Source organism: Palaemon carinicauda, chromosome 33, assembly GCF_036898095.1.
Source record: "Palaemon carinicauda isolate YSFRI2023 chromosome 33, ASM3689809v2, whole genome shotgun sequence".
NCBI lineage: Eukaryota > Metazoa > Arthropoda > Malacostraca > Decapoda > Palaemonidae > Palaemon > Palaemon carinicauda.
The window spans coordinates 42,725,298-42,740,297 of NC_090757.1; the positions used below are offsets into that span (position 1 = coordinate 42,725,298).

General features: G+C 32.9%; 1 protein-coding gene across 1 annotated transcript in view; it reads left to right on the plus strand.

Moving 5' to 3' along the window:
- Window positions 1–15,000, plus strand: part of LOC137626312 (carbonic anhydrase-related protein 10-like) — a 745,117-nt gene that overhangs the window by 676,318 nt on the left and 53,799 nt on the right. The window contains exon 7 of the mRNA XM_068357383.1: window positions 12,523–12,677. Coding sequence (XP_068213484.1) covers window positions 12,523–12,677 — 155 coding nt within the window. The remainder of the gene's footprint in view (window positions 1–12,522; window positions 12,678–15,000) is intronic.

The following is a 15,000-nucleotide window of genomic DNA, read 5'->3' on the forward strand; positions in this document are numbered from 1 at the left end:
GGAAAAGCATGATGCTATAAACAGTGAAGAAAGAAACTTTTAAGAAAAAGTAAAATATTTTAAGAACAGTAAAAACATTAAGATAAATATTTCTTATATAAACTATGAATACTTTAACAAAACAAGAGAAAGAGAAATTGGATAGAATAGTGTGCCCGAGTGTACCCCCAAGCAAGAGAACTCTAACCCAAGACAGTGGAAAATCATGGTACAAAGGCTCTGGCACTACCTAAGACTAGAGAACAATGGTTTTATTTTGGAGTGTCCTTCTCCTAGAAGAGCTGCTTACCATAGCTAACGAGTCTCTTCTATCCTTACCAAGAGGAAAGTAGCCACTGAACAATTATAATACAGTAGTTAACGCCCTTGGGTGAAGAAGAATTGTTTGGTAATTTCAGTGTTGTTAGGTGTATGAGGACAGGAGAATCGGTAAAGAATAGACCAGACTATTCGGTGTATGTGTAGGCAAAGGGAAAGAACCGTAACCAGAGAGAAGTATCCAATGTAGTACTGTCTGGCTGGTCAAATGGCCCCATACCTCTCTCGCGGTAGTATCTCATCGGGTGGCTTGTGCCATGGCCAACCTACTACTTTCAATATATATATATATATATATATATATATATATATATATATATATATATATATTTATATATACACATATATGTATATATATATATATATATATATATATATATATATATATAATGTGTGTTTAGATGCATCTGTATGTATAGACTGAACTGTGAAGGCATAATGAATGTGCATATAGTATATAATCTTAGAATCATATAAATAGGTAAATTCATTACGAAATATTCTCACAATTATACTTACACCATCTATGTTCGGCATCTTCGGCATCCGGAAATTTACATGGATGTCGGTGTGACGAACAGATCGTAAAGGGAATGCGCGGATGCAACACGCAGAGGTATCAATTTTGTATTGAGGTTAAAGGCGTTCTGTGCCGCCAGCTCACAGATAGACGCCCTCGGAAATCTACAGGTGCTTGAGAGAGATACGAGACGTCGGTAGGAAGCAGTCTCGATTTCGAAGAAGTTATAAAAAAAATGGATTTGTTCTGCATCTGTATCTAATTTATTATCTATTTGTTATTACTGTACTATATTTAAAGTAAATTTTTTTTTTATACAGATTCAAAATATTCAAAATATTTTTTTGAATCTGTATTAATTCCTCAGGGAGCGGGAGGAATGAAGCTTACCTCATGGTGTGATAGGCTTTGGAATTTATAAATTCACGTGGACCAGTTGTCCGTAAAAATAATTGCATTGATATATTTTATAATCTTGAGTACCATTTATGTATTTTACTGTTTGATAAGCATAAGTACTTCATCAAACTTTTTCAGTGATTAGGAATAGTTTTAGTCTTTTATAGGTCTGTTCTTCGGCATTGAAACACGACCCCTTTCCACACTCCATCTTACTACCTGAATAAACTATCAGTCTCAGTTGAATTATCCTGGTGGTTCCGTGAAAGCAAGATCCAACTGTTAGTCACAATTCTGGATGGAAATGTTTAATTTCTCTTTGATTATGAAATGAAGATATTACTCTTTTTATACGAGTGCCGTTACTGCGAGTTGGAGCTACAATTGATAGTAAAATCGATCCATTAAAAAATCCTTATCTTTAACTTTAAACAATAAGATTTCAGAAATTTTATTTCTTATCGGTCTAAAAGATAGCATTAGAACAGATAGAAACTAAAACGTTAGTTAAATATCGCAATTCCATGAGTCATTTCTCAAAAAAAAATTGTAAAGGAATCTTGAATCCCTTTATCTCTAAAACTGTAATTCAAGAAATGGTTTATTTTTCTATATGTACTTTTACGGCACGCATTTTTTTTAATGATTCAAGCAGATGATGGTGGCCATTTGTAATTTAGTATAGTGTTATATTAAGATTAAAATTACACCATTATTTCCGTATAAAGTCAATTTCGAATGAAATCGGCTTGAGTATTGAATCGGTCAAATATGAGGCTCAATATCGCCCCACCACCTTCATTAAGTTAGTCTAGAGAGTCCTTTTCAGGGGATTCTATGACAACCTTAGCAGTTTTTAAACTTCTGTGGATGAGGCTATTTTTGAACTTGTCTCCACGAAGCTACAACAATATATATATATATATATATATATATATATATATATATATATATATATATATATATATATAAACACGAGTATATATATTTTGTTTTATTTGTTTGGGCACGATTCAATAAAGTTTAAGATAACCCAAACTAAACCGGGAACTTTGCATAATCTATGGCACTAAACGGACACACAGCTTTTCTGTATTGTCACATGTCCGTCCTTTTAGTGAAAGCTTGTTGAACAACGCCATTCATGAAGCTTCATATTTTATGTCTTGCATAACTGGTATATTGTATTTTACGTTTATCTTAGTTTATCTTTTATCACTTCGTCCCACGAAAATTACGAATTTATCTAAAGTTAAACCTTTTATTGTGGGTATGTACTTTGTTTTATTGAAATTAAACCCTCTATTATATACGATTAAGAAGGATAAAGGATGATGAAAGCTGGAGTGAATAGAAATAAGGCAGTTGAGATACAGTTTCTGGATCTCGTTGATTTAGAGGTTGACAAATATATAGATGGATTAGGGATGAGAGAGACCGAGAGATAGAGAAGCAAGTGTGAAAATTGGTTGAAAATCCAGAGGGAGTTTAAAGATTGGATGGCTTGGTAAAGTGAGGTAGGATTTGGAGAGAAAGGTTTGACGAAGGAAGACGTTTTCGATAGATCCTTTAGTTTAGTGATGGCAGGGGGGACGAAAAGACGTTTTAAAAAATTTGGAAGCTCATAATTTAGAATAGATGATTTTGAATGCCAAGAACATTTTTTTTCAAGTTTCATTGGTAGTATGAAATAACATCGTTGAAAGAAATTACTAGTTTGTAATTGATTGGTAATTTTACAAAATGTATTTTAGTCCTCCATGGGGGCTTTTCTAATAACTGTTATCAGGTCATCACGTTTTAAAGAAGGAAAGTGTCTTCGTTCCTTGTAAAATTTATGAAGCTTAGATTAGTGAATTTTAATTTAAAAACTTGTAACTCATGGTCTGTGATCCCTAAAAAAATCAGAAATTATGTTTCACTATAAATAAAAATATTTTGTATCTTCCTTGCCATAGGTATGGCAAAGCCACTGTACTCAGAATTAGTTTTACACTGGGGGCAGCAGCAACCGAAAAATCTCATTAGTAAATGCATCATGGGTCTTGGTGGATGACCATCATGGAGAAATTGAATCTCCAACTACATTAGAAAACATAATTTGTTGGCTTTTTTAGATATTTTCCTGAAATGGATGCCCCGTATGCTTTGGAACATATGTGGTCACAGTGTTTTTCCCCTTAGAATTCAATTTCCTCAGAGGGTTTATATCCCAGATGATTTTGATAAGACCCAAATAGTAATGGCTCCAATTTTATAAAGGGGTTACGTAAAATACATGATATTTGAAAAAATTATAATAATATTGTATAAACTCAAATTACAAACTTATAGACAACTTTGGCAGTGACAGATATTTTGATTTATGTTTAATATTTTCTGCGGCCACAGCTTATTATAGGTAATAACTTAAAAATTATGTAAATAAAATCGGGAAAATAATTTTCTTGGTATATTGGAAATCCAGTTGTCACTCATTAAAATGAACAATGCTTTGATGTGAAAGTAGCCTTGTTAGCAAGGCTGTCAAAATATTGGTTTGGATATTTTGGGAAGCGATTCAGAGAAAGGTTTCAGAGCATTTTCATCAACAAAAATCCAAAAAGAACCCTAAAAATAGAGTTCTTTCACTGGTATGTGGTCTATTAGGTTTGTTCATATATATACAGTAGGCAGCGAGGATTTTTTTTCTCCATCCTTTTAATTTCATTTTTCAAATATCATCATTCGCTTTGCTATTTCACGAGCGATTATTATATAATTTTTCTAACTTATAGTTTTTTTTAAATGCTGAAGAGTATATATATATATATATATATATATATATATATATATATATATACGTATATATATATAGATATATAAATATATAAATTGATATATATATATATATATATAGATATATAAATATATAAATTTATATATATATATATATATATATATATATATATATATATATATATATATATTACTGAGCATTTCAAAAACTTCTCCATCTCATGCATGTAGTATCACAAACATATGTTCGTCCTTTGATTTTCCATGGTACTCAAAATAATGAGGCCTAAAGACAGATGAAAGTTCACGCAAGAATGAAAAACTCTTACTCATTGCTAATTTTCCATTTTTTTATTAATTTTCCCTAAAGTAATGACCACACAGTCACCTCCAATCTTCCCTACATTTTTTGCACACTCAGCCGTACATTCTAATAAGTCCTAAAAACTTTGTTATTATAATGATATTTTGGTTTAGTTCACCATTGCACTCACATTCAGTTTTTTTTTTTCTCGCAAAACACGCGAAAACATTTCCCCCCCCTAGCCAATCCCCAATGCAGCCATCCCCGGGGGACATATTCATTCACGTTCTGGTCAGAGTAAGTCCCAAAAGATTTCTTTGAGCTGCAAAGTTTCTTTTATCTGAAGAATATTAGGCTGCCTTTGCACAAGTTTTGAAATATTTCTGTCGAAGAGGAGGCATCTTACCCGGATATAAGTTAAATATTTAGGAAACTTGGGTATTTCCCTTGTCTGTTTATGTTGAATTAAATATAGTAATGATTATAAAATTTATATTGATAGTAATGATGATAATATTCACAACAACAACAACAATATTAATAATAATAGTAATAATAATAATAATAATAATAATAATAATAATAATAATAATAATTATAATAATAATATTAATAATAATAATGATAATAATAATAATAATAATAATAGTCTTAGTAAGAGAAGAGAGTTCAAAACTTTCTATAGCGATCTATGTAAAGTAACTGTTAAAAATTATATAGAAAAAAATATTTTGCAGGAAAGATTCGGAAATGTCTTGTAAGGAATGTATAAAACTAACCTTATTTTCAGTGGTTGTTACTTTCCTTATGAATAAAAGAAACCTAAAATCTCAGAAGCTGTGAGTAAGCTTCTTGATTAGGCTTTTTCCATCTTTCTCACAAAGGATATTTTATTTTTTATGTATACTGAATACAAAGCTGAATTTGATAAGGATATGTCGTAGAGTTGGAATTAACTTTATATCTATTGTTGCCAGAATGGTTTAATGTATATTGAAGGATAAGGTTAAGTCCTGCTTAAGGCAGAAACACTCATCGTAAATAGAATTTCTCGTTGGATATTTATTCCCGGGTAGTGTGAATCATAAATAGAATATTCTTTGGATTTTTATTCCCAGGCAGTGTGAATCATAAATAGCATTTTTTTTTTCATCTTTATTCCCAGGTAGTGTGAATCATGAATAGAATATTCTTTGGATCTTTATTCCCGAGTAGTGTGAATCATAAATAGAATTTCTCTTTGGATCTTTATTCCCAGGTAGTGTCAGTCATAAATAGAATTTCCCTTTGAATCTTTATTCCCAGGTAGTGTGAATCATGAATAGAATATTCTTTGGATCTTTATTCCCATGTAGTGTGAGTCATAAATAGAATTTCTCTTTGGATCTTTATTCCAAGGTAGTGTGAATCATAAATAGAATATTCTTTGGATCTTTAATCCAAGGTTGTGTAAATCATAAATAGAATATTCTTTGAATCTTTATTCCCAGGTAGTGTGAATCATGAATGGAATATTCTTTGGATCTTTATTCCCAGGTAGTGTGAATCATAAATAAAATATTCTTTCGATCTTTATTCCCAGGTAGTGTGAATCATGAATAGAATATTCTTTGGATCTTTATTCCCAGGTAGTGTGATTCATAAATAGAATATTCTTTGGATCTTTATTCCCACTTAGTGTGAATCATAAATAGAATATTCTTTGGATCTTCATTCCCAGGAGTGTGAATCTTAAATAGAATATTCTTTGGCTCTTTATTCCTAGGTAGTGTGAATCATAAATAGAATATTCTTTGGATCTTTATTCCCAGGTAGTGTAAATCATGAATAGAATATTCTTTGGATCTTTATTCCAAGGTAGTATGAATCATGAATAGAATTTCTCTTTGCATCTTTCTTCCCAGGTAGTGTGAATCATAAATAGAATATATCTTTGGGTCTTTATTCCTAGGTAGTGTGAGTCATAAATAGAATTTCTCTTTGGATCTTTATTCCCAAGGTAGTGTAAAATCAGTATTAAAAAGTATATGTGGCTCACTATTTGTAAGTTTGAAAGTTATGAGTAAATAACAAAATTAGTAATGTATGTGAGCGCCAGTTTAGTAATAACTAAGAAGCGAGGTGATTGCAACTAACTGTATTTGGACGGAACAGGAGTATATATACAACTCGTTCCAAGCAAGAAGGGCAAAAAAATTCAAACGCAATGATTCAAGAAAATACAGTCTTAAACAGGTTATCAGTGCGAGGGGAGAGCGATACCGATGATATATATAAAAGAAAAAAATACTGTTACAGTGTACGAGCGTGTGTGATATACATGCGGTACACTACACACATGCTCATACGTATACACACACACACACACATATATATATATATATATATATATATATATATATATATATATAAATGAAAAAGAGAAAGTATGAATGTATAAAGAATAAAATAATCAAGGACTTTAACTTTCCTTTTAATTTCAATTATCTTTTAGCAAACTTCATATAAAATAGAGTAAATTTTTTGAACAAGTCAGTCTTTGTTTTATATACCTAACTTTAATTAATCAAATGATATTTTTATAGGAATTCCTGTAACTTCAATTTTGTAATGTCAACTAGAACTGATGAAACTTTGCTATCGACAAAAGTAAGGAGCGTCTGTTCATAGCGTTTTAGGGCCTTGCAATATCATTCGAAATATTCCGGAAATTCAGAGGACAGACATACAGAGATGAAGGAAAATACATTTGGAGCTTTCATATATGTTAGTAATATAGTCTGGTTAATAACTTTTTTTAGTTAGCGTTTAATCCCTTTAGCTGGTCATGGTTTGGACGGAAGCGCTGGGTGGGATTAACCGAGTTTATTTACGCTGAAATATGACATAAATCCACTCTTGCGAATGGAAAGGTAGAAAGAAACATTTGCATCTAAAAGTGTACACAATTACAATCCAGGTTTGTCTCTGCACACCTGGTAAATGCTTGGAATATAAGTTACGTACATGAACAGATGGATTTGCATCATCTGAATTGAATGCTTACAATATTCTTCATTACATCCGCAAACGAAGTTGAAAGGAGGTTATGTTTTCGCCCCTGTTTGCATGTTTGTTTGTTTGTGGATCCTGGCCATAATTTTACTCATAGAGTAGTGAAACTTTCAAAGATTAATTATTATGTTGAGACGTGGAAGTCATTCGATTTTGAAAGTCCTAAGTCAAAGGTCAATGGCAAGGTCGAACAAAAGGTCGACCTAAATAACCCTACCCTTAACACCAAGTTCGCTCATGATTGTCACAGACTTCAAAAACACCTTCGGAAAGGCAAGCTGGTTTGGGGAAATAAGTTTCTGCGGCGGAGGTATGCGCTCTCAGAGTATTTTTCTTGGATATTAGTTTGTGTTTTAAAGATGGAGTAAACAAAAGATATTTTCAACATCGTCATGTGCTTGTTGTAAGTTCATTTTCATGCCGTCCACGGAAGGTCAATTGCTGGTGATCAGAATATTGCTGTGACACTGGAAAACGGTTCATACAATGCTCTCTTAAATCAGTATTATGGCAGTGTTCGTTCGTGGAAATACCGTATATACTCTACGACATTCAGATCGTAATTAAAAAATAACAAGCATGAATTAGCTTAATGACTTTAGTATGTTTGTTTCCAGATTAATATACTTCAAAGAAACTAATACTGCATATTGTATATTGTGAAATATTCATATCAAAGTTATGTTGAAAACAATTCTAAATCCAAATTGAATGAGGATATTCGTCAGTTGTAAACACTTATCATTTATATCCGATATTGAGCCATCATTGTTATTTGAGAATGCTATTATTATTATTATTATTATTATTATTATTATTATTATTATTATTATTATTATTATTATTATTATTATTATTATTGACACTGATAGTAAGTTACACTTTTCTTTTGGCTGATTATAACTGACAAGAATTGTTATCGTCCTTAAGTTTGTATTTGTCATCAATTTATTTTACTTATTGGTGGAGTGAGAAGGAAAGCTGGCATTTCATTAATAAATCATACTCATGACATATTTATACAACAGAATAATGTACACCTCAGGAACCTTCAGATATCTGCAAGTTTTAACGGTAATGTGAAAATAAGTGATTTTATATCGCCTCTTTTACATGAATAGTATCTCCAAGGTAAAGAATTGCTACTAGTTCAAAGGTTTGAAGGCTTAAACGCCACTCATGAGTAGTAGAGGCAAGGGAAGGGTCATTGCATTTGCGTGCAGTGGCCTAGAAACCGAAAATACATATACAAGACCTGCTACCAAGATCATAATGACTCAGCAGGTAAACGTATATTCCTCCCACTCACATTACCCCCCCCCCCCCCACTCCCATTGCTAATAGCAGATAAACATATGCACATGAATAATGACATAGGTAGACCTATGCAACTCTTCAGAAAAGTCCCTAACTCGCTCATGGATGATAAGGTCATATGCTAGTAGAATTCTCTCAAAGCCGTAGGAAGAATTGAATTTGGGACCAACTTTTGAGTAAGTTGGTACTGCAACCCACAAACAATGACATACAGTAATATCCAAGATCATACATATTCAGCCAATATTGAAATCAGCAGTAATTCACAAATATAGCTTGTTATTATCTTGTAAACTCTACTTCAATATCAGCGATCATTCTTCCTCATCTTCTATGAGGTTCACTTACTGCTTTCGAACCTTAGAATTAATGTGATTTTTGTATGTGTAAGCAAATTGTAAACATGCACTAGCACGCTAGCATATGTATATATATATATATATATATATATATATATATATATATATATATATAAGTTCTCTTGCATGAGGCTACACTCGGACACACTATTTCATCTTATTTCTATTATTCTTGGGATTTTTTTTTTCAGTTTTAATAGTTTATATAAGTTTTTTTTAATATAGTTATTGTTCTTGAAATATTTTATTTTAATTGTTTATTACTTCTATTGTAGTTTCCTTATTTCCTTTCCTCGCTGGGCTCTTTCCCTGTTGGAGCCCTCGGGGTTAAAGCAGCCTGGTTTTGAAAATAGGGTATTAGCTTAGCAAACAAAAAATGATATTAATATGGGTGCATTGTAGTAAATCACTAATATCGGGAGCGAATTGCCATAGTCCCTCTGAAATGAGACGCTATCATTCCTTTGAACTCAAAATGGGCCAAGTAATACAGTACTCAGGCACACAATTTCTTGGTATAATTCGCTTAGAGACGATTTCTCACATGCCCATGCACCTGAAATTCATTTTACCAGCATCGGGTTGGACCTAGAAATAAGAATTTTATATCCATCGCTAAAAATACTTGCTCAAATAAGAGGAAGGTATTGCCGTTACGCATGTATTATTGATGGAACTAATATATATATATATATATATATATATATATATATATATATATATATGTGTGTGTGTGTGTGTGTGTGTGTGTGTGTGTGTGTGTGTGGGGGGGGGGTGTGTGTGCGCGAGCGCGTGTACATATAATTTACTCAAAAACACAACTCTTCGTCGTATTTCTCGTTAACACAAATGAATTAATTTTATAAGAGCTATGCCTAGGGTATATTTCTTTTGTATATCCGACACCCATTAATCATCTTCCATTTTCGAGGGAATTCCAGGTATTTCCTCTTAAAATGTCACTGAGTACAGATGAAACTGCTTTTTTCAGTGAAGATATACAATATGATACCACATTTCCTCAGACTATGATTTATCTGATATGTCCGTGTTTCTAACATTAATTTTGTCCTATTTTTCTGCATGTGATATATTGTACTGAGAGAGAGAGAGAGAGAGAGAGAGAGAGAGGAGAGAGAGAGAGAGAGAGAGAGAGAGAGAGAGAGAGAGAATCTCTATGTTATTACTTTGGTAACAGTGGATCAGCAGGCGACAGGAACTGGAGTAAGTATGTGAAATATTTTTTAATTAGTGGAGATCATAAGTTAATGTAGAGATTAGTCTGTTAATACTATAATATCACTTTTTTTATAACAACCACTCTACTTAACGATGACCTGAATTTCTATTTGTGGTCAAGATAGCATTAGTAATACTTACATTAGTAGTTATGGTAGTAGTAGCAATAGTAATCTAGTTAATTAATAAAGTTTTCCCAAAATATTTCTCAAAAAATATTTTAACCATTGAACCTAGTTTGTTTCAATCTGTAGAGAGGTGACTTTCAATCAACAAGCGCTCGTCAGAAAAGAGAGTGGGAAGGGAAATAGAAAGGGGGGAGGGCGTGGAAAGGAGAGGGAAAGCAATCAAATGGTACAGATTTATGAGGATGTAAAATGTGTTATCTCGCAAAAGGAAATTTTATGATACTCCTGTACTCAACCTTGTTTGAGCTCTGGGACGCCATTTCTCAACTTTACAGATCAAACTTTCTCTCTCTCTCTCTCTCTCTCTCTCTCTCTCTCTCTCTCTCTCTCTCTCTCTCTCTCTCTCTCTCGTTGAAGAGACTTGCTGTGACATGAAAACTTTGTTAATATTTTCATTATCATTACAGTTAATGTTTTTATTTGCCAATTTTGTCATTATTTTTATTTATGGTGTTCTTATTGATGTTATTATTAAGGTGACTGACGATGATAACCAGAGGGTACAGAAAATTGTATATTTTAGTCAAAATTCAATAAACTAGTAACAGTTGTGTTTCAAAAAATCCATTTCACCAGTTATCACTAGTAAATTATTTGCGTAATTTCAATAAAATGAATATTTTTAGTATAAAAATATTATTTCATAGGTTAATCTTATTAACAATGATAATATGATGGTGGCAAAGGCAGGACTCACCTTCAATAAAACTTATTGTGTCTGTTAACATGTGTAGTTGATTTGGTACTTCGTAGTTAGTCGAGACGTCGTAATTTTGGCAGCTTCTTCTGGAAATCATATATGAAATTCAAAAGGACGGATAACTGGATAAATAAAATAGAAAATTATGAAGATCATGCTCTTAATATCAATATCTTTTTTAAAGAGTATTGGTAATAATGTAATGCAATTTTGTTAAGGATTCTTTTAAAAAAAATGGATGGTTTTTCATTATTAGATTAATTTGATTAGGCATTGAATTAAGTTTCTCAGTCGACCTTTCAGTTACGTTCGTACATTATGATATAGAATTAATTATATGAGCTGGAATATTATTTATTTTTAGATGGTGAACTTTAAATTTAAAATCATAGTTAAAAATTTATGTATTATGAAATTGTAATACTTTTATTTTCTATCACGATGTTAATTTACCCCTGTTTTTTATATATATTTTCTCATTTATTCAGTTTATCATGGAATTATCATTAAACATTTTCAAGATTGTATCTTCAATATCTATTCCTTTATTACGAGATCAAAGTCTGGGAAATGAAGTGTAGTTTGTTAATTTGTTTTTAATCTTTTCTCTTAAGTTTTAAATGATTATCCTACTTTGATTTGATGCTAGTTCGTATGTTGGCGTTGTAACACCTCTTTTTTAAACTAGTTATTCACTTTAAAGAAAATTAGTCCTTTCAATTTAGCTTTTTATTTCCACACATTTCTTTCTATATATATTTTATTTAGCATAATTTTTCATCCTTCTAATAAATAGGATTTCAGTGCAATATATAGCCGGGTATTTTATTTAAATATCATCTATATTAAGTTTTCTCAACTATATATGATTGTTTTAAGCTTTATTTGATATTGTAAGATCTTTTCATTTAAAATCAAGATTAGAGAGGTTGTATATCACAACATCCGCCAAGGGGTCACAATTCAAATTCTAAAGTCCACTTCTCCGTATCGCTTCCAAATTCTAGCTACATGTTGCAGTTTATCGAAAATTTAAGAGTCTACTTATAGGTTTTTGCGCAACATCACTAACAAAATCATCAAACTAAAGATAAAGTATATATGAAAATTACGTTGCCGAGATGTGGATGCAGTTGTAGCTTATTCGACTTTGTGATGTGTCTCATCGAATTTATCCTTTCATTCCCATTGGTGACTTAGTCAAAATTTGTAAAAGAAACCTCTCTTTCAAAATCACTCAATCTATAGAAAGTTACTATTCAATGGAAAGGCCTGGTTGAGTTCACCACTGGCAATGGAAGGGTTAAGCAACAGAAAATCTATATGGTGTATTTTTATGCTTGCAGGTTCCTCTGTAGATGCGGCGTCTCTGGTGGTGAGGGGTCTTCTGCCATCCACTGAACATTACCTCACTTACGAGGGTTCTCTCACAGAGCCAGCCTGTCATGAAACAGTCACCTGGATTATCCCCAACAAACCCATTTACATCAATGTCGCCATGGTAAGGATAGAGAAATCTTTGCCCCTTTTGTTTCCATATATTTCATTCTTTAACAGGAAACGTTATTGATCGATATGCAAGTGGAAAGACTCCTTATAATGATCCTACGTAAGTATAATTATCCCAAAAAGGAAAGAAATAAGTGTGCGATAGCATGCATTTAGATCAAGATATTTCTTCTTGAGAGGGTAGCGGAAGAAAAATTGAGCCTTAGATGTTTGTGAGTGTGTGGGTGTATTCAAGTATTTTCGGATATGAAAGCAAACAACGTGGCCGATTGTGACGGGTGTGACACCGTTCGACTCGTCAGTACCGAAGAAATCTTATGGTGCCGTTCGCCGGTCGATTCGTGAAACGTGGCACATGCTAGGCCGCGGCAAATGTGCTGTGACGGATTACTCTTTGTCAGCCGTAACGAAGAGATGAGAAGAGCCACCAGTGTCAAAATCGAACACAACACGTTGAACCTTTAATCTTCAGGGTCGCCGTTTCCGATGGTTGCCTAAGCGCCCACCAGGTGTGCTAAACCCATGACACCTTGAACGGAGGGAAAATTTCATATTAACCTTTCGAAATATAAAAAGTACACCATTCTATGCGGCTTCGACAAAAGGACCACGATAGTTAAAACCCCATTCATGTATCTTAGTTAGTGGTTAGTTTAGGTGTAGTCTGCAATAATCCAAGTGCCCAAAATCTGACCCTTGACCTCAGAAGTTACCAATTGACCCAGTACCCTACAGATGTGTACCAATCGCTTCGTCTCGTGACGCCTTGACGCGTTTCTTTTTGTCCCAAGCCTCTAGCTCGAAATGTACTTAATCCTCATAGACGGTCGAAATGTGTTGTGTTGAAACTTGCTTTATTGTAAATGCAGAAATGAGACAATGGAAGGCATAAGAACCCATTTTTCTTGCTGTTTCATAAACTGTATTGCAATTCATTGTCTTATCTTCAGAGAGTGTTTGTCAACATCTAATAAAGTAGAATAACATGATACTGCTGTTAGCGGTAATAAAAACTAAATGAATGAATGTATGAAAGTATACAGTAAACATAAAGCAGTATCACAAAATGGCAAAACGCACAGGTCTTGTGGGATGGACGTGGCGCGGGATTCACGAAATCCTCCAATTTTGGCATCAAAGTAGCGCCGGCCTCTAGTCTATATTTATGTATGTACGTATGTATATGTAAGTAAAAATTGAAACGCAAATATTTTGAAGCGTAAATTCACACATACACACGCTCTCTCTCTCTCTCTCTCTCTCTCTCTCTCTCTCTCTCTCTCTCTCTCTCTCTCTCTCTCTCTCTCTCTCTCTCTCTCTCTCTCATATATATATATATATATATATATATATATGTGTGTGTGTGTGTGTGTGTGTGTGTGTGATTGTTCATACGTTTGTTTGTGTGTAACACGCTCTCTTCCGTCAGTTAATTTAAAATCCAAGCCATACTGTGTATGTATTCATGCAGATTCTGCATAAGTCATGTGACGTAGGTTATGGCATTTGAATATGAATGATTGCTGTAGTTCCATCGCTGCTGAAGAGTTATCCCAATTTAATGCTGATATAGTGTGCATGCCTTTGGAATAAATGATGATGCAGGGGGATGGATAATTATAGATGGAAAAATTAAAGTGTTCAATTTTATATTCATTCTTGGGTATTGTATATATAATTTCATGTACTTTATTCAATTGCGTATTTCTTATTTATCTGGTTCGATAGCCATCGTTGGATGAAAAATAGTAATTGATAATACTAAGTTCATTCATTTAGAACACAAGAAAAATAGATTTAGTAACAATGAAAAACAGTTGGTGATAAAGAGTTGTTAAACTCGCTCACGAAACTAGAAGTATTTTACAAATTTAATAGTTACTTTTCCCTTTAATTGAACATTATCTATTAAACACGTGCCATCCCCCCACTTCTCTCTCTCTCTCTCTCTTTCTCTCTCTCTCTCTCTCTCTCTCTCTCTCTCTCTCTCTCTCTCTCTCTCTCTCTCTCTCTCTCTCTCTCTCTCTCCTGAAAATATGTGCGTCCTTGGAATAACTCGGAACTTAGCACGTGAAGCCATTATTTCATCCGAAATCCTATTTCCTTTATATCACCAAGCAATTATTTACATGTTAAAAATGTAAGACGGTAATTGGTATGGCGATAATATGACGGATATCATTACCCCATAGCGACAAGCTATTTTTAAATCTCTGTAACTCCAACATTTGTAATGAATTTTGATCTTGCATATTAGGGTCATCTGTTCTATCTTAAATTCGTCTCATAAGCCGCGTCTGCAATCGAACAATTTT